Source organism: Xiphias gladius, chromosome 14 (genome assembly GCF_016859285.1).
Source record: "Xiphias gladius isolate SHS-SW01 ecotype Sanya breed wild chromosome 14, ASM1685928v1, whole genome shotgun sequence".
In the NCBI taxonomy this organism is placed as follows: domain Eukaryota; kingdom Metazoa; phylum Chordata; class Actinopteri; order Istiophoriformes; family Xiphiidae; genus Xiphias; species Xiphias gladius.
The window spans coordinates 17,555,764-17,578,337 of record NC_053413.1 but is presented as its reverse complement, the minus strand read 5'-3'; the positions used below and the strand labels follow the sequence as shown (position 1 = coordinate 17,578,337).

The 22,574-nt window shown below is 40.2% G+C and overlaps 1 protein-coding gene across 17 annotated transcripts in view; it reads right to left on the bottom strand.

Moving 5' to 3' along the window:
* obscnb (obscurin, cytoskeletal calmodulin and titin-interacting RhoGEF b) overlaps positions 1-22,574 on the bottom strand; it is a 62,657-nt gene that overhangs the window by 33,372 nt on the left and 6,711 nt on the right. For 11 of the 17 annotated variants that reach the window (XM_040142833.1, XM_040142816.1, XM_040142818.1 and 8 more), the window contains exons 5-42: positions 22,257-22,562; positions 21,878-22,144; positions 21,542-21,648; positions 20,880-21,048; positions 20,023-20,298; positions 19,656-19,937; positions 19,102-19,377; positions 18,411-18,692; positions 18,038-18,313; positions 17,627-17,908; positions 15,100-15,381; positions 14,595-14,870; positions 14,240-14,512; positions 13,872-14,132; positions 13,512-13,781; positions 13,150-13,416; positions 12,713-12,979; positions 12,435-12,547; positions 12,182-12,335; positions 11,911-12,072; positions 11,671-11,775; positions 10,369-10,635; positions 8,187-8,456; positions 7,791-8,057; positions 7,380-7,646; positions 6,885-7,151; positions 6,512-6,781; positions 6,152-6,421; positions 5,657-5,923; positions 4,075-4,341; positions 3,624-3,890; positions 3,118-3,384; positions 2,617-2,883; positions 2,113-2,379; positions 1,609-1,875; positions 1,104-1,370; positions 603-869; positions 98-364 (exon numbers count right to left, since the gene is read on the bottom strand). In XM_040142833.1, coding sequence (XP_039998767.1) covers positions 98-364; positions 603-869; positions 1,104-1,370; positions 1,609-1,875; positions 2,113-2,379; positions 2,617-2,883; positions 3,118-3,384; positions 3,624-3,890; positions 4,075-4,341; positions 5,657-5,923; positions 6,152-6,421; positions 6,512-6,781; positions 6,885-7,151; positions 7,380-7,646; positions 7,791-8,057; positions 8,187-8,456; positions 10,369-10,635; positions 11,671-11,775; positions 11,911-12,072; positions 12,182-12,335; positions 12,435-12,547; positions 12,713-12,979; positions 13,150-13,416; positions 13,512-13,781; positions 13,872-14,132; positions 14,240-14,512; positions 14,595-14,870; positions 15,100-15,381; positions 17,627-17,908; positions 18,038-18,313; positions 18,411-18,692; positions 19,102-19,377; positions 19,656-19,937; positions 20,023-20,298; positions 20,880-21,048; positions 21,542-21,648; positions 21,878-22,144; positions 22,257-22,562 — 9,501 coding nt within the window. The remainder of the gene's footprint in view (positions 1-97; positions 365-602; positions 870-1,103; positions 1,371-1,608; positions 1,876-2,112; positions 2,380-2,616; positions 2,884-3,117; positions 3,385-3,623; positions 3,891-4,074; positions 4,342-5,656; positions 5,924-6,151; positions 6,422-6,511; positions 6,782-6,884; positions 7,152-7,379; positions 7,647-7,790; positions 8,058-8,186; positions 8,457-10,368; positions 10,636-11,670; positions 11,776-11,910; positions 12,073-12,181; positions 12,336-12,434; positions 12,548-12,712; positions 12,980-13,149; positions 13,417-13,511; positions 13,782-13,871; positions 14,133-14,239; positions 14,513-14,594; positions 14,871-15,099; positions 15,382-17,626; positions 17,909-18,037; positions 18,314-18,410; positions 18,693-19,101; positions 19,378-19,655; positions 19,938-20,022; positions 20,299-20,879; positions 21,049-21,541; positions 21,649-21,877; positions 22,145-22,256; positions 22,563-22,574) is intronic. The other 6 variants (XM_040142823.1, XM_040142821.1, XM_040142822.1 and 3 more) reach the window with 6 other exon arrangements.

Sequence of the window (22,574 nt, the reverse complement as noted above, 5' to 3'; positions counted from 1 at the left end):
CAAAATAAATATGTCTAAATGTGTACACGCAAAAACCTGTTGCACAAGGTTTTTCAAAAAATTCCATGGACTAACTCTTTGATAATCTTCTTCCTACCGTTGATCTTGAGGCTGGCTGTGGTCTTCTGGTCTCCACACACACAGCTGTAGTCTCCACTGTCTTCTGGCACAACTTTGTTGATCAGGAGTTCATTCACAGAGGCTTTCTGCTTCATCTGGTACTTTTCTCCAGACTTCAGGACCTGTGTTCCCTTCTTCCACTCCACTGGGACTCCAGGTTTGGAGAGCTCACAGTGCAGAGTGATACTGGCTCCCTCCTCAGCCTCCTGGCTCTCCAGCTTCTGTTTAAAGGTCACTGGTTGGGCTGAGCATTTGTTATTTGATTAGCATCAGTGGCATGCCATGACATACAACACAAAAAAATACATATGTGTATAGTGGGTCAAACACAGAACACAATAAACAGTCATGACCAATTTGAAATCCATGACAGGATGTGGATCCCAAAACAAACATGTCTCTATATGTTCTTACTATACATGGCTCTGTACAGTTTTCTAAAAATTTTCCATGGACCAGCTCTTAAAAAATCTTCTTCCTACCGTTGATTTTGAGGCTGGCTATGGTCCTCTGGTCTCCACACACACAGCTGTAGTCTCCACTGTCTTCTGGCACCACTTTGTTGATCAGGAGTTCATTCACAGAGGCTTTCTGCTTCATCTGGTACTTTTCTCCGGACTTCAGGACCTGTGTTCCCTTCTTCCACTCCACTGGGACTCCAGGTTTAGAGAGCTCACAGCGCAGAGTGATGCTGGCTCCCTCCTCAGCCTCCTGGCTCTCCAACTTCTGTTTGAAGGTCACTGGTTGGGCTGAGGATTTATTAGTTGGTTAGTAGTCAATGTCATGTCATGACATAAAATATTTTTTAAAATGTGTAACAAAAAAAACAGACAGAACACAAAGACAAACACTGACAACGTGCAATCCACAATGTCATGTAGATTTCAAAATAAATATGTCTAAATGTGTACACGCAAAAACCTGTTGCACAAGGTTTTTCAAAAAAATTCCATGGACTAACTCTTTGATAATCTTCTTCCTACCGTTGATCTTGAGGCTGGCTGTGGTCTTCTGGTCTCCACACACACAGCTGTAGTCTCCACTGTCTTCTGGCACAACTTTGTTGATCAGGAGTTCATTCACAGAGGCTTTCTGCTTCATCTGGTACTTTTCTCCGGACTTCAGGACCTGTGTTCCCTTCTTCCACTCCACTGGGACTCCAGGTTTAGAGAGCTCACAGTGCAGAGTGATGCTGGCTCCCTCCTCAGCCTCCTGGCTCTCCAACTTCTGTTTGAAGGTCACTGGTTGGGCTGAGCATTTGTTATTTGATTAGCATCAGTGGCATGCCATGACATACAAAACAAAAAATACATATGTGTAAAAGTGGTCAAACACAGAACACAATAAACAATCATGACCAATTTGCAATCCATGACAGGATGTGGATCCCAAAACAAACATGTCTCTATATGTTCTTACTATACATGGCTCTGTACAGTTTTCTAAAAATGTTCCATGGACCAGCTCTTAAAAAAATCTTCTTCCTACCATTGATCTTGAGGCTGGCTGTGGTCTTCTGGTCTCCACACACACAGCTGTAGTCTCCACTGTCTTCTGGCACCACTTTATTGATCAGGAGTTCATTCACAGAGGCTTTCTGCTTCATCTGGTACTTTTCTCCGGACTTCAGGACCTGTGTTCCCTTCTTCCACTCCACTGGGACTCCAGGTTTAGAGAGCTCACAGCGCAGAGTGATGCTGGCTCCCTCCTCAGCCTCCTGGCTCTCCAACTTCTGTTTGAAGGTCACTGGTTGGGCTGAGCATTTGTTATTTGATTAGCATCAGTGGCATGCCATGACATACAAAACAAAAAATACATATGTGTAAAAGTGGTCAAACACAGAACACAATAAAGAGTCATGAAAAATTTGCAATCCATGACAGGATGTGGATCCCAAAACAAACATGTCTCTATATGTTCTTACTATACATGGCTCTGTACAGTTTTCTAAAAATTTTCCATGGACCAGCTCTTAAAAAATCTTCTTCCTACCGTTGATTTTGACGCTGGCTGTGGTCTTCTGGTCTCCACACACACAGCTGTAGTCTCCACTGTCTTCTGGCACCACTTTGTTGATCAGGAGTTCATTCACAGAAGCTTTCTGCTTCATCTGGTACTTTTCTCCGGACTTCAGGACCTGTGTTCCCTTCTTCCACTCCACTGGGACTCCAGGTTTAGAGAGCTCACAGCACAGACTGATGCTGGCTCCCTCCTCAGCCTCCTGGCTCTCCAGCTTCTGTTTGAAGGTCACTGGTTGGGCTGAGCATTTGTTATTTGATTAGCATCAGTGGCATGCCATGACATACAAAACAAAAAATAAATATGTGTAAAAGTGGTCAAACACAGAACACAATAAACAGTCATAAAAAATTTGCAATCCATGACAGCATGTCGACTCCAAAACAAACATGCCTCTATATGTTCTTACAAAACATGGCTCTGTACAGTTTTCTAAAAATGTTCCATATACCAGCTCTTAAAAAATCTTCTTCCTACCATTGATCTTGAGGCTGGCTGTGGTCTTCTGGTCTCCACACACACAGCTGTAGTCTCCACTGTCTTCTGGCACCACTTTATTGATCAGGAGTTCATTCACAGAGGCTTTCTGCTTCATCTGGTACTTTTCTCCAGACTTCAGGACCTGTGTTCCCTTCTTCCACTCCACTGGGACTCCAGGTTTAGAGAGCTCACAGCGCAGACTGATGCTGGCTCCCTCCTCAGCCTCCTGGCTCTCCAACTTCTGTTTGAAGGTCACTGGTTGGGCTGAGGATTTATTAGTTGGTTAGTAGTCAATGTCATGTCATGACATAAAATATTTTTTAAAATGTGTAACGCATAAAACAGAGAGAACACAAAGACAAACACTAACAACGTGCAATCCACAATGTCATGTAGATTTCAAAATAAATATGTCTAAATGTGTACACGCAAAAACCTGTTGCACAAGGTTTTTCAAAAAAATTCCAAGGACTAACTCTTTGATAATCTTCTTCCTACCGTTGATCTTGAGGCTGGCTGTGGTCTTCTGGTCTCCACACACACAGCTGTAGTCTCCACTGTCTTCTGGCACCACTTTGTTGATCAGGAGTTCATTCACAGAAGCTTTCTGCTTCATCTGGTACTTTTCTCCAGACTTCAGGACCTGTGTTCCCTTCTTCCACTCCACTGGGACTCCAGGTTTGGAGAGCTCACAGTGCAGAGTGATACTGGCTCCCTCCTCAGCCTCCTGGCTCTCCAGCTTCTGTTTAAAGGTCACTGGTTGGGCTGAGCATTTGTTATTTGATTAGCATCAGTGGCATGCCATGACATACAACACAAAAAAATACATATGTGTATAAGTGGTCAAACACAGAACACAATAAACAATCATGACCAATTTGAAATCCATGACAGGATGTGGATCCCAAAACAAACATGTCTCTATATGTTCTTACTATACATGGCTCTGTACAGTTTTCTAAAAAAAATTCCATGGACCAGCTCTTAAAAAATCTTCTTCCTACCGTTGATTTTGAGGCTGGCTATGGTCCTCTGGTCTCCACACACACAGCTGTAGTCTCCACTGTCTTCTGGCACCACTTTGTTGATCAGGAGTTCATTCACAGAGGCTTTCTGCTTCATCTGGTACTTTTCTCCGGACTTCAGGACCTGTGTTCCCTTCTTCCACTCCACTGGGACTCCAGGTTTAGAGAGCTCACAGCGCAGAGTGATGCTGGCTCCCTCCTCAGCCTCCTGGCTCTCCAACTTTTGTATGAAGATCAGCGGCAATTCTATACAACCAAATTCTCGTTACTGGTCAAAATTAGGTGAAGTAAATTGTTTGACAAAAGTTTTAACAAAACACAATGAAGGCAACACAAGTGGAACTCTTTTGGGAAATACAACATAATCACTCGTTTCTGTAAGTATAAAACCTTCCAAAACATTGCTGAAAGAAACTTCATGAATCCATACCATTGACTTTCAGAGTTGCAGATGTCTTCTGGTCCCCACACACACAAGAGTACATTCCACTGTCTTCAACCTTCAAATCCTTAATTTGAAGTTCCAAAGAGGTGTGCCTCTGCTTCATCTCATACCTCTCTCCAGCTTTGAGAATTTCAGAGCCTTTCTTCCATTTAATGTCGGCCGCAGGTTTTGATAATTCGCAACAAAGTGTCACAGTCTCCCCTTCTTTTTTATCCTGGTTCTTAAGTTTTTCTTTAAAATTGGCAGGCAGGGCTAAAATAAAATGAACAATGAGTTGATTATACAGTATGTAACAGGGTGTTGCAGTTTGTTGGGCTGTGATGGAGGATAGAAAATGATTAGAGGTGAAGATGATGGATGATGACATGCTCCTGTTGTCCAACATTAGCCTTTGTAATCCAAACATTATTCTAGGTTGGGCTATACAATACTGCAGGATGAAATCCTTTTTGAAATGCACAAAGGATTACCAACATAGGAAACATTCATTTATAGAGTGAGCAGTCCTTGCATAACAAGACAATACATTTGGGAACAGGTCACTTGGAAACATTTGCACATGCTGATGGATGTTGTTTACAATTTGTGGATGTGCAAACAGTCTCTCAGTCATACAAATCCAAAGACAAAGAGAATAGAAATGGAGCTAACACAAGGGCAAAGCAGATCCTTCACTAATACACTCACAAATGAAGACACTGAGAACCATTTTCTATGGGAAAACACAGAAGATGTAGTAACAATTCTACAATGGCATTTCTGACAAATCTACACTTTAAGTAGATTTGCAAGTGCCTGGGAATGGTATAAGTTACCTCTGACAACAAGGGATGCATATACTTTCTGATCCCCAGCAACCACAGAGATAGTGCTTGAGTCCCTAGGTGTCAGCTCTCTTACAGTAAGAGAAAGGATACCTCCCTCTAGAATCTGAATATCACTGAGGGAGCTCGGCTGTAGATGGGTGTGACCTAAGCATAACTAAACATTAGGCAGATCAGTAGGACTGACACGGCAAACAAATGTAGCAGATTCCCCTTCAAAACTTATGAACATCCTGTGGTTTTTCCACAATAATCACAGAGTGGCATCTAAAGTGAAACCAAACCAAACTATGAGGTAAGTTAATATGGCATTAACTTCCTTTGGCATGAACCAACTCAGACAGGTGCAAAATAATACTGAATACAGGCACCTTAGATTTTGACAGCCTTTGGTAGATGTTAAAAAAAAACATGCAAAATACATTAGCGGTTGAATTGTCTCAGATTAATTCTTCAAAATGTTCCACTTCAGATGTCTGATATTGAGGGTCCATATTCTATACTAATGTATGAATGGTAACAAATTTTATTCTATAAAAAAGGATGAAAAACTAGCATCTGCTAAGTAATAGTGACTTAGCAACAATTGTTTTGCACACTATACCCTTATCATATCTTCCAAAAGTAAGACATTCTAGATATGTTTATTCAATTAACTCTTTAAACAGAATTCATAAAGATAATCAGCTATGGAAGACAAAAACTTACCCCAAACTTGTATACATAGACACTTAAGGCCTTACCTTTGACTGTCACCCGTGCCATGCTCTTAGCAGTGCCTACGTCACAAGTGTAGATATCAGTATCTTTCTCCTCCAAGCGTTTGATGGTGAGAGTTAAGAACCCCTCTTTCTGGGACATCTCATATCGACCTCCAGCTTTGATCTCTGCGTGACCTTTAAGCCATATCACCATGGAAGGGGTTTGAGCTGTCTCACACTGCAAGGTCACAGAGCTCTTCTCATCTGCTTGGCTGTCCTTTAGTTCCTCCGTGAATTTATGGATTGGCTCTGTCAAAAGAGAACCACATCATTAAAATTGTAGGCACAGTTGGAAATTAAAGGATTTCTCTATGATTTCAGAAAATAAAACTACAGATGAACTGATTCTAATTTTAAGATATTGGCTTTTTTTAACCAGAATCTCAACAAGTGTTGATACAGGTAAGTCTCTTAAATGCTCATACAGTCAAAGATGAAAACTTCAGTAAGATGGAAGTAAAGTAATTTCAGTCTTACCCTTGATTTCCAGTTGGGCTTTGGTGGTTGCACCTCCAACAACTTCACAACTGTACTCGCCAGAGTCTTGAGCAGAGACATTGTGGATGGTGAGCTTCATGACCTTATCCTCTTGGCTGATGTCATATTTCTGGCTCTTTTTGATGGCTTTGCCTTCCTTGGCCCACTTTACAGTTGAACTAGCCTGTGTCACCTCACAGGTAAATACAGCCTCTTCCCCTTGAACAGCACTAACATTCTCTATTCCTCTGGACACAGATGAAGCTCTACCTGCACCGAGGGATGATGGCATGTTTATTTTAACACCTTAATCTTTTTGTAACTTTGTCTAGGCCTCTTAAAAGTAGATAAGTGGCTTACCTTCAACTGTTAATGTTGTTTTTGAGCTCAGGTCTTTAATGTTGAAGACCACCTCACCGGCATCAGCGGGGGTGACATCCTTAATACTTAGCATGTACTTGCGGCCTTTACTGGTGACTTTGAAACGGCTCCCGTTTGAAATGATCTGGCCATTAAGAGTCCACGAGCACTCATCAGTGCTCTCACGAGACAGGATGCACTCAAAGCTGCATGTTTCTCCCTCATTCACCTCAGCTGGCTTCAACCATTTGGTAATTCCAATGCCAATCTCTAAATATGGGACAGAGAACATAAGGTGGTGAAAATGTCAAACAAAACAATATGTATCCAGGTAAACACTGTAAAACTGTATACTTCAAAAAACAGCACCAACCTCTTACAGTAACCTTTGCTTTAGAAACCTCAGTTCCAAGATCACAACTGTACTCCCCATTATCGTCTTTGGTAACATTCTTGATGATCAGTCCCAAAGACTTGCCTGTGTGAAGAAGCTCATACTTTGGTCCGGCCTTCAAGACTTTACCCTCTTTTCTCCATGTGGGAGAAACCCTGGGCTTGGACGCCTCACATGCCAGAGTTATCATGCCTTTCTCCTCTCCAATGACATCATCTAGAGACTTGAGGAACACAGCACGCTTCTCTGCAGGGCAATTGAGAAAGTCATTAATGGCTTATGAGTATGTTTTTTCCTTTTGGGTATCCTCATTGACAGCATTTATACTGACTAAAGTAATCTGATTACTCCTGGCTTTTGGCAGTAAACTGATTTTATGAAATGTCATGTTACTGAAAAACTTGATTCCCTTCATCAAGTTAAGTGAGAAATCTTTTTTGTGTGCTTGAAAAGATAGTGAGTGACAGTTCTTACCTTTAACCTTAAGTGTAACAGACTCTGTCACCTTGCGTACTTTAAAGGTGATAGTCCCACCATCATCAGGTGCCAAGTTCTTCAATAAGAGCTTGTGAACCTTCCCCTCATGAGTGATGGTGTTGATTTCATTAGTGAACAGCACCTTGTCATTCAGAAGCCACTCTGCCCCTTCATCTGCATAGTTAATCTCACATATGAACACTGCACTGCTATCTTCATCAACCTCTGTGTCAGCCATGTGCTTGGTGATTTTAATTTCACGCACTGGACAGGAGAAACCAGACAGTGGTTTTAGTAGGAGGCCACTTTAGTCCAAAACCATTCGAAAACAGATGCTTTATGTGATGTTTTAATGAGAAAATGCATAACTGTTGTATTTTCTGTGGTATTCAAAGGTGCACACTGTACCTTCAACAGTAAGTGTGCCTGTGGTCTCAGCTGGTCCGGACTGACAGCGGTACTCTCCACCATCTTCCTCAGTTAACCTCTGAATGGTAAGTTGAGCCCTTGTAGCATCTTGCTTCATGTTATACTTGTGTGATGCTGCCAGTGGTACCTGACCTTTAAACCAATTAACCTCTTTGGGTGATGCAGAGAACTTGCAGGTGAATATGGCCGAGCTTTTCTCCTTTGCCTTCACATCTTTGATGGGCTCAGCAATCTCAAGCAGACGCTCTAAATGTGAGGAACAATATCTGATTAGATTTAACAGAATTTTGCTGGAAATATTTGCATACAGTAGATTTGCAATATATGAATGATTATAAGCACCTATTGTATTAACATGCGGTTGAACACATTTACCTCTGACTGTGAGTTGGGCAAGAGATTTACTCTTCCCAGCTGTAAACTGCACTGGTCCTGTCATCGATGCTTTGGTCTTTTTGAAAGTGAGACGGTGCATAGTGCCCTCTTTCTCCGTTTCAGCATCAGCACTCTCTTGGACAGCAACTCCATTCAGAGTCCATATAGGAGGTTTCACTAGTTCCATACTGATTTCAACTTCAAAAACAGCTGCAAAGGGTTCTGTCACTTCTACTGAACTAAGCTCCCGCACAATGCTGATGGACTGCTCTGAAGGGGTCATGAAAAGAGAATGGTTTAGTTAGAAGTCAGTGAAATTATTTCATAAAATAAAAGTTATTTTGATTTATAACAATGGACCATACCATTGGTTTAACCCTTTTTAAGACCCAAATGAAATTGCAAATCCATTCCACATTATTGTCAAACACTAGTGGTGAGAAATCAAGAAATGGCATCAGATATTTTCACGTGCTGTAAAAGCCAACTTGCAGGAACATAAATCCTGCTTGAGATAGGTAAGACATGAGTGAGCACCTGTGATTTTTGTCATTCTAAGAGGTAGGAAAAAATTTTTAAAAATTATATTATTCTTTGAAAAATATTCTTTAGTAATGTATAGCCTGACTGATACTGGATTTTTGATGCAAATACTGATACTTGGAAGTTAAAAAAAAATCTGACAACAGCTATATCCGGCAATAATAATTTTTTTAACATAAACACATAACATAAACAAATCTTGATATGAATACCTTAGATTTATTTTTCAATTCTGACAAAGATACCTAATGAGCAGGATAATTACTTTAATTAATTACAGTTGAAAAATAAACTTGAAGACACTATATCTAAATTACCTAAAACCTAATTTGGCATTGTTGTACTGCAATAACTAATTACTAATACTTATCGTCATATAAACAGATACAATACAGATAATATACAGCTAATATCAACCAACATATTGCCCTGGCCTATTTATTAACCTAGCTCTGGTATACAAACTGTGCTATTGGTCCTTGTAACTGTAGTAGTTATTGGTCAATGGGTCCGTAAGCAGTGTCTAAATCATATAGCAATAATAACCCAAAAGTGATTTGTTTAATAATACCCACCATATGATTACTATTTAAAGGTAGACTACCAACAATTGCACCATGTCCCCACATCTCTTCCAAGCTTACTATTGGTATTTCAATAGTCAAATATGAACTTCCTTTATCCTTTCTTTTATGATAATCCACTATCAAAAATGTGTTTGAAATTGCACATTTGACTTGAAATAAGAAAAAACAATGCATCATAAAGTATAACACGGTAACTGTCCATGCAGTGCAAATTAATGGCCAGTGTAACTCCTCTGCTAGGATAATGTTTTTGTCTTATTTTAAAGCCTCTATAAACTTGTGGTACCACACAGCTGCTTTCATGAATTTTGGCTGATATGACATCTCACTCCTGTGTGTTTTGTTGCACTTGCTAGCACAGGAATACAGCAAACATTTTGACTTGTCATAGTAAGAATAGCACAGGTGTTACTAATAGCATTAATAATAGCTCCTTTCTATTCAAGTGTCCTTGTAAACCATGAGTGTGACAGTGAGCTAGCATGCACAATGCCAGCACAAAACCAAGCAGCTAAGTGGAAGTCAGCCATCATTAAATTTATTTTTAACACCTGTACTTTTGCTACTGTGAAATTTCTTCCGTGAAAAAGGTCTATTCTTTGTCCATGGACTTAACTGCAATGACCTCACGTATTTTCCGTCAAACTTCAACCTGAGCACATGTCTAATCTATAGAATAACTGAAAACACCTGCATTGGTTACTTCCCCTGCAGTGGTAATTGTTTTGTTAATGTCATTCTGAAACAAATAATGTGAAATACCAATATCTATGTTCATTCATTTAGTGGGTCGGGCTCTTTGCAAAATAGCCTAGAAATAAATTAACATGATGTTCCTATATTTACTATTAGCACAGTACTTAATCATTTCAGATAAATAGACAGGGAGACAGACAAACAGATACCTCATTGACTGGGAGTCTGATGGCTTGTTTTGTGTAAATACTTAGACTATGTATATGTATTTACACAGTCATACACATAAATGTCCTAAAATTGCTAAACCTGACACTAAGTTTACAATTAACCTTTGTCATCCTCCATCGTGTTACCTTCTACAAGCAGTTTGCAGGATGTCTTGTCATCAGTGGCATCACAGGTATATGTATCTTCGTCCCCAGACTCCACATCATTGATGGTGAGTTTTCGGTACACGTCCTCACTTTTGATCTCATATTTCTTGTTGGGTTTGATCTCCATCTTGTTCTTGTACCACTTCACGTTTGCACTGGCACGTGACACTTGGCATTCAAGATGACCACGATGATTATACATCGCTATCTTATCCCTGAGTCTCTTCACAAACTTGACAGGCAGCTCTACAGTAACAATAACACTGAATCAATGAAAACTATCATGTATGCCAGGACAGGCAATGTTCATAATTTAATTATGTTAGCGCAAGAGCAAATGGGGCTGAAATGTAATGGCACATTAATGCATCATCAGTTCAAACATTTGTTGCAAAAGCTAAAGCAGATAGCAAGAGACTATAATGACACACTACATTAAATAAATATCACTGTGTGCCAGTCAGTTTTTGTTTATAGATCAGTTGCTGTTTGATTGGATCCAGCAAGACACTAACTGATGCAACTTATGGTCACCTTATAGCAAAGTATGCCACTAATCTATTATAGATTTTGTACCTTTAACATAATTTGGGGTGGATTTTCTCTCATATGTCTAGGGATATCTAATCATTAAATGACCCCTGAATGTCCAAAATCACTGGAACATTGATGCCCTATGTATAAACCATCAAACAGATGCTTACCTACAATCAGTCAAGAAAGAAAGCTATGAAAAAAACCCTGGTCAATAATCCCAAACCTCTGCAAGGAGGACACCAAAAGAGTTGTGTTCCCTTTGCCATCAGGCATCAATGAGGCATAACGATGTAAATGCAAGCTGCAACTGGGTTTTCTATCTCACCAGACTAAATTATATCAGAATGATGCACTGCATCGACTCTTTTAGCAAGACAACATTTCATTAAACTTTAGCGTGACCTTTTACAGTTGGCTCACTAAACCAGTTGAAACGTTGAGTCTGTTTACAACTCAGCCTGGAATTTTCAGGTTGCATGCAAACATGATCCGACTTCTGTATAGCATGTTGATCAAATTCCAGCAGCTTACTTATTTAAAATTTAGAGAAAAGTGAGATTTCAAATGTACAGGAATATTTCATTATTTGCAAATTTCTGACAGGTTTTGTCAAAATTAATAAAGAATCCATTTGCAACAATATCTGATCATTGTAACATAATGGTAATCAAATCCATGCAACAATAAATGTATACAGTATTTGTTGTTATGTGATCTCAGTACATAACACAATGATTTGTTTACCTTTCACTTTAAGTTTGGCAGTTGAAGAGGCCTTCTCAGCTGTAAATTTAATCTCACCTATATCTTCTGGGGAAACAGACTTAAACAGCAGTACATAGGTTCGGCCTGGAATAAGACAAAAAAAACCTTGCAGTAACACTTGTCATTATTGGTCATAATCATTGTTCAGGTAAATTCTATAACATTGGATCAATGCACTGGTAAATAAATTATTTTTTTTCTAATTGCTAGAGACCTTACCCTCTTGTCTCATCTTGATATTGTCACCGACTTTGAGTTTAGTACTTCCTTTGTACCACTGAGAGTCCACTTCATCGTGTGAGATTTCACAGACGAATGCAGCACTCTCCTTCTCCATCACCTCCACATCCTCCAGTTTCTTGATTATCTTGATGTCTCTGGCTGCAGATAAATGTTTTGAGATGTTTTTATGTAATGGAAATCATTATACTTTACCCTAAATGATAGTACCCGACTGATTTGTGTGCTTCGTGACAGGAGTAATGTTTACCATGAACGGTGAGCCTCGCAGAGGTGTTATCGTCAGTAGTGCGACACATGTAAGTGCCTGTATCTTCAGGGGTGCATTTGCTGATGAGCAAAGTGCGCTTTCGGCCCAAGGAATGGATGCCAAAGTTTTTCCCTGGTTTCAGTTCCACATCACCCTGAAGATTAATCATTTTTTCAAAAGGTTACACATGTTCCGTACAGTTTTTCAGTGTCATTTTACTCTGCAGACAGCAATTTGAAGAGTAATTTCTCACCCTAAACCATTTAACATCTGCATTTGTTCTGGACACTTCACATTCAAAAGTAACCTTCTCTTTCTCAGGAACACTGATGTCCATAATGGGTTTGGAGATCATAGCAGGTGGTTCTGTAAAATCAACAAAAATTGGGCAAAAGTGACTATTTAGACTATGTGGACTCTGGCATGAAGTGACTCTTGGGGTGTAATTGGTACTATAATAACAAATGGAGAGTGGTCAGCCAAGACCCTACTGACAGAGGCCCAGACAGACTAACAGGGGGTAGCCCTTACCTGTGACAATCAGTTTCCCAGAAGTATGAATACCTTCTGCTTGGAAGGCAATAGTTCCTGCATCCTCCCTTTTGAGATTGGACAACGTAACGGCGTGCTTCTTTGCCAGAGCTGTGATACGGCAGTTCGCCCCTGACTTTAACCTGGCCCCGTCCCTGGTCCAGGAGCCTTCAACATCAGCCTGGTTGAGTTCTACCTCAAATGTTACTGTCTCTGTCTCATGTGCCTTGGTTTCTGTTAGACCCTTTATTACCTGGATCTTCTTCTCTGAAGGGAGGAGGAAATGTTGGGAGTGTAAACATGGAGCCAAGGTTTCCTACCTTGTAACTCAACATTTATATCCAAACAAACATCGCTTTTTTTTTTTTTTAAGGTTAAGGTATGTTAAATACTCTACATTGTATCTTAAAACAAATTTGAATGTGGGTAAGTCTTACTCTCCACACTGAGTTTGGCCTGGGTCTTGTCGTCCAGAGTTTCACAGGAGTATATGCCACGGTCAGCATAAGTCACACTCTTGAAGACCAGGACCTGCTTGGCTCCGTCTACCTGAATCTCCAGGTTTCCTGCAGGCTGCAGCACTATGCTGTTCTTCATCCATCTGACTTCATCTGACACCGTACTGAGCTCCACCTCCAGCTTCACTTTACTCTGCTCCTCCACTGTCAGGTTTTCTAGCTTTTTCTTAAATGTCACAGGCTCATCTAATTTGGATGCACAGAAATGTTAAGTTTGTGACAAAATTGATTTACTTAACATACTTAAAATAGATGTTTTAACAATAAATGCACATTCTTACGTTGCACTTGTAAGGTAGCTGTGCAGGTTTTGCCTTCTGCATCAACGCTTATCTCGCCGGCATCTTTCTGGGTGACAGAGGTGATCGTGAGTGAGTGACTGTTCCCACCATGGTCAATCTTATACTTAGGCCCAGGAGTGATGGGTATATTGTTGTGGAACCATTTAACGTTGACGTCCGCTGGGGTGACAGCGCACTTGAAAATGGCTTGTTTTCCTTCCATTGCAGCCACATTGTTGAGTTTGGAGGTAAGCCTCACTAGTCTGGGTGCTGAAAGGAATGATTGACATCGAATTTCAACCATGAAACTGAATTTTTGAGATGGCAATGGATTGTGATTTTACTTAAATGGTGAATTACCTTTTGAGGAGACTTTAGCAGAGGTCTTGTCATTTCGACATTCACAACTGTATTCTCCTTCATCTTCCTTAGTCATGCCAGTCACAGTGAGAACCCGCTTAGAACCATCTGTCCTGATACAGTACCTGCCTCCAGGTTTAATCTCCCGACCATCACGTTGCCAGACAACATCCCCTGAAGCTTGATTTAGTTCACACATCAGAGTAAGTGTACCCCCCAACTCCACATCAGCAGATTTCAAGGGGACAACAAACTTCAAAGCTAAATATGAAATGAAAACAGGGGAGTCAGATATTAAAATATGATCTGGCAACTGCAGGGATCTATATAGCAATTATCAGAGGGTTGTAAAATTTTCTATGACCTACCTTTGACCTGAACTTTGAACTCCAGTTTGTCATTAGCAGTTTGACAGGAGTATGTACCACTGTCTTTGGCTTCGGTGGATTTTACTATCAGTGTACGAGAACAGCCGTCTTTTTTAATTTCATACTTGCCGCCCTCCTTGACCTCCACACCATCTCTAAACCACTTCACACCACCACTCTCTGTGGTCAGCTCAGTGGTCAAAACAATGTTTTCACTTGCTTGAACAATACATGTGTCCTTGACAGGCTTCTTCTGGAACTTGACAACTGCATCTACAGAGTAATAAGAACTTCTTTTCAGTAGCTTTCTTATGAATCTAGTGGCAAAATTAATTATATTAAAAATATATTTTACCTGTCATCTGCAGCTTAAATACTAGCTTCTCCGTTCCAGCCTCACATGTGTATTCTCCAGCATCTTTTTTCTCCATTTTTTCAATCACCAGCTCACGACCCTTGCCCTTTGACTCCATGTGAACTGCTTTGCTGGAGGTCAGCAGCTTGCCATCCTTGTACCATTTCACCTCTGTCTTGGAATCAGAAACCTCACAGCTCAAAGTGGCTTTCTGGGAGATAAGGGCTTTCACCTCCTTCTGGACCGACCCCTTGTTAGAGAAGCCAGCTGGAGCTTCTGCAGAGTAAATAAAAAAATGTGATTTAAACAAATGAAACCTATCAGTCGACCAAAAATAGATGGACACAGGCAAAACCATTCAGCCGCAATGAACAGTCCTAATGATTAAATGCAAACAGGAGAACACAATAGAAAAAATGACACAAAGTGCTACATAACAAATAAGAAGAATTAAATTCACATTTGCATACTCTAGGAAATACTACCAACACCTTAATCCTCCTACCTGCCACGTGTATCTTAAAGGCCAACTTCTCAGGCCCAGCCTCACAGATGTACTCTCCAGCATCCTTCTTGTCCACGCTGTCTATCACCAGCTGGCGACTCTTGCCCTTTGACTCGGCATAGACTGTCTTGCTGGAGGTCAGCAGCTTGCCATCCTTGTACCATTTCACCTCTGTCTTGATATCAGCTACCTCACAGCTCAGAGTAGCTTTCTGGGAGAGAGTGGCTTTCACCTCCTTCTGGACTGACTCCTTGTTGAAGAAAGCTGACATGGGTTTAATCTCTGAAAAGTTAATAATGGAAAATGTTCTGGCTTTGTAACCTTCATTTTAACACATTTTAAAAACAAACGTAACCGGGAAAACATACACAGAGATTAAATCAAGTGGACAAATATGCACTATAGCTGAGACCAGCAAATAGTACTGTGCAGCTACATAAAAATAGAATAACAATATGCACAAATGTGTGTGATAACAGTAACACATAACAATTTAACCAAACACGAAAAATTCAAATCCATCACTGCAGCTGTTTTTCAACCTTGTTCTGTTTCAACTGAAATCCTCAAACAGGCCAACAGGCATACAAGTTTTGCACAAGACATACCCCTCTGACATACACCATGCCCTTAAATGTCCTCATACCTGTCACCTGTACTTTAAATGCCAATTTTTCTGTTCCGACTTCACAGGTATACTCGCCCAAATCTTTCTTCTCTACGCTGTCCATCCCCAGTTGACGAATCCTGCCCTTTGATTCCAAGTGAACTGCTCTGCTGGGACTCAGCAGCTTGCCATCTTTGTACCATTTCACCTCTATCTTGTTATCAATTACCTCACAAATCAGAGTGACTTTATGGGAGAGCGCGGCTTTCCCTTCCTTCTGGACAGACTCTTTGTTGAGGAAAGCAGATTTAGCCCAGATTTCTGTACATGTAACTGTAAAGGAGTATGGTGGGAATACAATCACCAAACACTGCAAGCAAACTTTACAGATGCAGAACACAGGGCCACGAACTCTATCAAAGCATATAGAGTGATACAACTGTGTAGCAGTTTGCACTCATAAAGTGAAAGCAGATTAGTTATCTGAAGGTAGCCACAAAGAGGCACAATTGAGACATCAACAACAATTCTTTCTGACTGAAAGACCAAATTACAACACAGGACCTGACAAAAAGTAGATTCACAAGATACCAGAGCAGCCTCATATAAGCAACAAAACCCAAAATATTATGACCATTTTCAAGACGTAAGAATCTAAGTCAATACTGGACTTTAGACATTTGAGCAAAGCATGTTAAATATCTCATAACTGAAGCAACCAATAATGCAACCAAAAAAAGAAGACCACAACATAAATAGACAACTAAAATCCACCAGTTTCCCACAATAAATGTTTTTTTCTTAACTCTATGAAAAACAAGTTAGCATAAGACTTGGTCACCATTTGAAAGTAAAATATTTGTTTCATACTTGAAAAGCTTTATTGTGCGATATGTGTATTCTGCAATTAGGAGTGCAAGATAAAAGTTAAAATGTGAATCATGATTTTTGTTAAATCAGAATTGAGATTGATTCTTAAGCAACATATCCTCTCTTTAATACTATAATTGAATTACATATTTTCTTTAGGGAGATGGAAAAACAATATGATCATTACTGAAATCTGAGACTTATATCAACTTTGAACAGCCAGGGTACCCACGTCTCACAATGTAAATGACAAATGTAAACAAAACATTATATACTGTGCTGTATTATCTAAAATGACAGTGCAGACCAAGGACATTATAAATGTCAATCATAATACTTTTATGGTAGCCAACTGTCTAATGAATCAACCTTTTGAGGCTTCAAACAGGAACAGAGGATGTTTATTTATTCCTCCCCCAGACTAAACATATTGTGGTGCAACCAACAATATGCCGACAGTAAAACTTGAGTAACAAACTGTTTGGAAGTTGCACACAGCAGCAGCATATCATAATCTATTTTACTCATTTTAATTTTTATTTCACCATGACACATCCATTAGATTTGTTTTTAAATCTTCCCTGATGTCCTGTGTACAGATCACACCTTGGTGAAACACAGTTCTGTCATTTGTTGTAATGGCTTAATGAGAAGAGGGAGCGCTTGGTTTTTGGCAGCAGATCTCGCTGCTAATGTCAAAATGGCAGAATTGTTGTCATGTAAAAATGAGATTGAAGAGGGGTGTAAAAAGATCACGATTAAAAAATGATTAATCGTGCAGCCCTATGTACAATATAAGTGACAAGCTTTGACATTTCTATATTTCTAGATATTGCTTTTTTGCCTGTCATACCAGTTAGAACTGTTACTATTTTCATATTGTGTACGCATTACAGAACAATTACAATTGAAACACACAATTAACAAAAACAAAGTTTAAACTAAAATGTGTATTTGAGTTTTAAGTGTCTACCAATGACTCTACCAATGACAACTTCTAATTTAATAATCTTGATTTGGTAGTAATTAAATTTAATACAATCACCTTACCTTCCACATGTATCTTAAAGGCCAACTTCTCAGGCCCAGCCTCACAGATGTACTCTCCAGCATCCTTCTTGTCCACACTGTCTATCACCAGCTGGCGACTCTTGCCCTTTGAATCTGCATGGACTGTCTTGCTGGAGATCAGCAGCTTGCCATCCTTGTACCATTTCACCTCTGTCTTGATATCAGCTACCTCACAGCTCAGAGTAGCTTTCTGGGAGAGAGTGGCTTTCACCTCCTTCTGGACTGACTCCTTTTTAGAAAATGCAGACTGGACCTGTGTGTCTGTGGAGGAGACCATGAATGTGGATGACGAAACGTTTTCCATGTCCACTGATATTTTAACATCTGCAATACTGGTTGAGTACATCAGTCAAGAGAAAAACTATAAGCCAGTTCCGTTCTTGCCCCTACCTGCCACCTGGAGTTTGAAGACCAACTTCTCAGTCCCAGCCTCACAGATGTACTCTCCAGCATCCTTTTTCTCCACACTGTCTATCACCAGCTGGCGAATTTTTTCCTTTGACTCTGCATGGACTGTCTTGCTGGAGGTCAGCAGTTTGCCATCCTTGTACCATTTCACCTCTGTCTTCAAATCAGAAACCTCACAGCTTAAAATGGCTTTCCTGGAGAGAGTGGCTTTCACGTCATTCTGAATTGACTCCTTGTTGTCGAAGGCTGACTGGGTTACTGATGAAAGAGTCACACAATGAAAATATAAGATGCTAGTAGTATGCTAGATGCTAGAAGTAATGTTATAATTATTTTGAAAATCGCCTTCCCTTACCTGCCACCTGCATCTTAAAAGCCAACTTCTCAGTCCCAGCCTCACAGATGTACTCTCCAGCATCCTTCTTGTCCACGCTGTCTATCACCAGCTGGCGACTTTTGCCCTTTGACTCGGCATAGACTGTCTTGCTGGAGGTCAGCAGTTTGCCATCCTTGTACCATCTCACCTCTGTCTTGGTGTCAGCTACCTCACAGCTTAAAATGGCCTTCTGAGAGAGAGTGGCTTTCACCTCCTTCTGGACTGACTCCTTGTTGGAGAAAGCTGACTTGGATTGAATCTCTGAAAAGGTAATAATGGAAACTGTTAAGGCATTGTAACACCTTCATTTTAACACATTTTAACAACAAATTTAACTGGGAAAACATCCACAGAGATTATATAAAGTGATCGATTGAAAAATGATTAATCGTGCAGCCCTATGTGCAATCAGTATTAGCGACAAGCTTTAAAATATTCTATATTTCTAGATATTGTTTTTTTGCCTGTCATACCAGTTAGAACTGTTACTATTTTCATACTGTGTACGCATTACAGAACAATTACAATTTAATTAGACAATTAACAAAACCAAAATTTAAACTAAACTGTGTATTTGAGTTTTAAGTGTCTCCCAATGATTCTACCTATGACAACTTATAATTTAATAATCTTGATTTGGTAGTTATTAAATTTAATACATTCACCTCACCTTCCACATGTATCTTAAAGGCCAACTTCTCAGTCCCAGCCTCACAGATGTACTCTCCAGCATCCTTCTTGTCCACACTGTCTATCACCAGCTGGCGACTCTTGCCCTTTGAATCTGCATGGACTGTCTTGCTGGAGGTCAGCAGTTTGCCATCCTTGTACCATTTCACCTCTGTCTTGATATCAGCTACCTCACAGCTCAGAGTAGCTTTCTGGGAGAGAGTGGCTTTCACCTCCTTCTGGACTGACTCCTTGTTGAAGAAAGCTGACTTGGCGCCTGAGGTTAACATCAATGAGAGATACAGTGTTATTATGAGTACTGTTTAGGACTGCCAATGACTGAAATGTATTAGAGATACATAACTGACACAATCTTCAGGCAATCCTCATTAGTATGTGAACATACGATGATTCTAAATACTAAAAAAATATTGTTTACTCTCCCAGGCAAACCTCATCAACTCTTGTTTGGGACATTCCAAATCAAAAAGTGACAATACAAACTGAAAATATTTTTTAAATTCTCTATATCAATTTATCAATTGGTAGTCCTACCTGACACAGATATCTTGAAGACCAGCTTATCCCCTCCAGCTTCACAGGTATATTCTCCAGCATCGCTCTTCTCCACCTTTTCAATCACCAGCTGACGAGTATTGCCCTTTGCTTCTGAGTATATGGTCCTATTGGATACCAACAGCTTGCCATCTTTATACCATTTCACTTCTGTCTTACTATCAGACACATTGCAACTAAGAGTAGCTTTCTGAGAGAGAGTGGCTTTCACCTCCCTCTGGACTGACTCCTTGTTGGAGAAGGCAGCTAAGGCTTGAGTTTCTGAGAAGAAAATAAGGTAAAGAAATTTATATCTGTGATGTGAGGTCAAATGTTGAATAGTAAAACAAAAGCATCACAGTCTTACCTTTTATCTTGACCTGGAATGTGACTTTATCTGCTGCTGTCTCACAGGAGTAATGTCCTTCGTCACTTTTCTTGGCATTTTTGATGATGAGTTTCCTTTGAGTCCCTTTAGAGATGATGGTAGTTCTTTGGTCCTCAGTGATCTCCACCTGATCTTTTCTCCATACAACAACCGCGCTAGCAGGAGATACCTCACAGCTCAGCTCAATATCTCCTTTAAGGGACGATGACAGTCCCATGGGACCTCTGGCCTTGTTCAGAAACCTGGCAGGTTCATCTTAGAGGAAAAGAGATGGAATTTAAGTCATGTGTTTTTAATAAATAAATATCTGTCAATTAATTTTTTTGCTCTCATATGAAAAAATATCTGTGTTCCCTAATTAGAGAGTAATGCACGTAAAATCTTTGTGGCATTAATCAAAATCTCTTTGAAAATGTACATTTTTAGGTTTGTTATCAGACGAGCTCATGTTTAGGAAGAGTTGGCAGAGCAGGGCCACACTGGAGTTGACTACATGATGACAAATAGCTTTCCTCTGTTTGATGGCTGATAAGAATATGCGAGTAGCCATCAGAGCAGATCACATTCCAGTATATCACAGTATATCTGAGGCAATCTGTCTGCATGCGGGCTTGAGGCAGTACCTGTTGCACACACTGACCCCAGTTCCTATTATGAAATCATTTCTGTGACACGCAGGACATATTTAATACTTACCATTTGGCAAAACATTTGCTTCACAGATCAATAACTTCAGCACATTTTCAAACAATCAATAGCAGATAGACTGTCTATTTTTCTCTGTGATGGAGTAAAACTGGAAACCGTACTTGTGCCAATGATTTCGATAGGTGTACCTTTAAGAGTGAGTCTCAGGGACATCCTGTCATCAGCTAAAACGCACTCGTAGATGCCCACATCTTCCTCTGTAACATTGTGTATCATCAGGATCCTCTTGCGGTCGATGATGACATATTCATACTTCTTGCCCATTTTGACCTCCCGCCCATTCTTCATCCAAACCACCTGAAGAAAAAAATACAGAACAAATTGCTGTAGACATTATAAAGTAAAAAACCTACTTCAATAGTTCTTCAAGTAGAACTACTGCTACTTTAGCATTAACAAGTGGGAGTTTTTGTGTTGACAAGTACTCAGTACAAAACTGAGACTATTTTAAGCAACAGTAACATAAAGTTTATGTTAATGGGTAAATGTGACATGCTGATTAGACTCTTTTCCATATGAATTTACTCTACCAACCTCATACACAATGAACAAATTCTTGGACAAGAGGGTCGCAGCTTCATTACAATATCTTTCTGATATCCTTTTTCCATTTGTAAAGTCCATTAAAAAGGCTGTTAAGTGTAGGCATTAAGTGAATGATTCTCAATTACAGAAATTATAGCACTTGTATGTCTTCCATCCCTACATATTTGTTAAATTAAAGATATATTAATATAATCTATGAAAGCAAAAATTAAAAGCTTGAAATGAAAATGTTTCCATTGCAAACCTGTGTATCGTAATCCGACACCTCAGCAGTCAGCTGAGCAGTGGCTTGGGCACTGCAGGTCACAACCTCCATCTGATCAGACTTTTTAGTGAACCTGACAGAAGGGGCTAAACATACAGTTGTCGGGTAAGGAGGCATTACTGGTTTGTTTCTCGCAAAAAAAAAAAAAACAAAAAACAGTAAAGTATTGGCCTTTATTTAAAAACAAGGCAAAGAAAAAGTCTAAATCTACAAATCTAAATTGTAATACAGAGAAGGAAATATACTACACTACATTATTATGATTTAGTGCATTTTTCCTATTGATAGTTTAACTGGCTATGATCAAGGGCATACCCTTCACAGACAGGATGCAACTGCTTTGTGAGCCTCCACCCACAAACTTGACTTCAGCTCCGTTCATTTCCATGGTCACGACACGGATGAGCAGGGTGTGTGTGTTCTTGGACCTGGTGATGAGGTAGTCAGCTCCACTGCGCAGGAGGCGGCCATTTAGAGACCAGAAGCCAGAACAAACAGCAGACAGCTCTACTGAGACAGAGAACTCCTCGCCAGAGATTGCAATGCTGTTCATCAGGCCTTTCCTGATTTCTGCAGTAGGTTCTGGATGCAACAGGCAAACCAGAAATGAGAAAAGAACACTTGAATGCATACCACAACAGGAGATAGCCAAGAATGACAAATGTCACAAATGTCACAGAGACATCAGCCTTACCAAGGTAGAAGCTTCCAGGAACCTCCAGGTAGGGACTCTGGCCAAAGTCATTCAGAGCAGAGATACGGAATTGGTAGCTGGCTTCTTCAGTGAAGTTGCAGATGGTGATCTGTGTTGAAACAATGGTTTCTCCAGCATTGCACCTCTGCCATGTCTGAGCGCCAATCTTCCTCCTCTCCACAATGTAACTCTTGATGGGCACAGGGCGATCACTGTCAGGAGGAGACCACTGTATGGTGATGGATGAGTCAGTCTTGTTCTGCACCACAGCATCGACTGGGGGATCAGGAGGATGCTTCCTTGCAGCTGCAGCAGAAA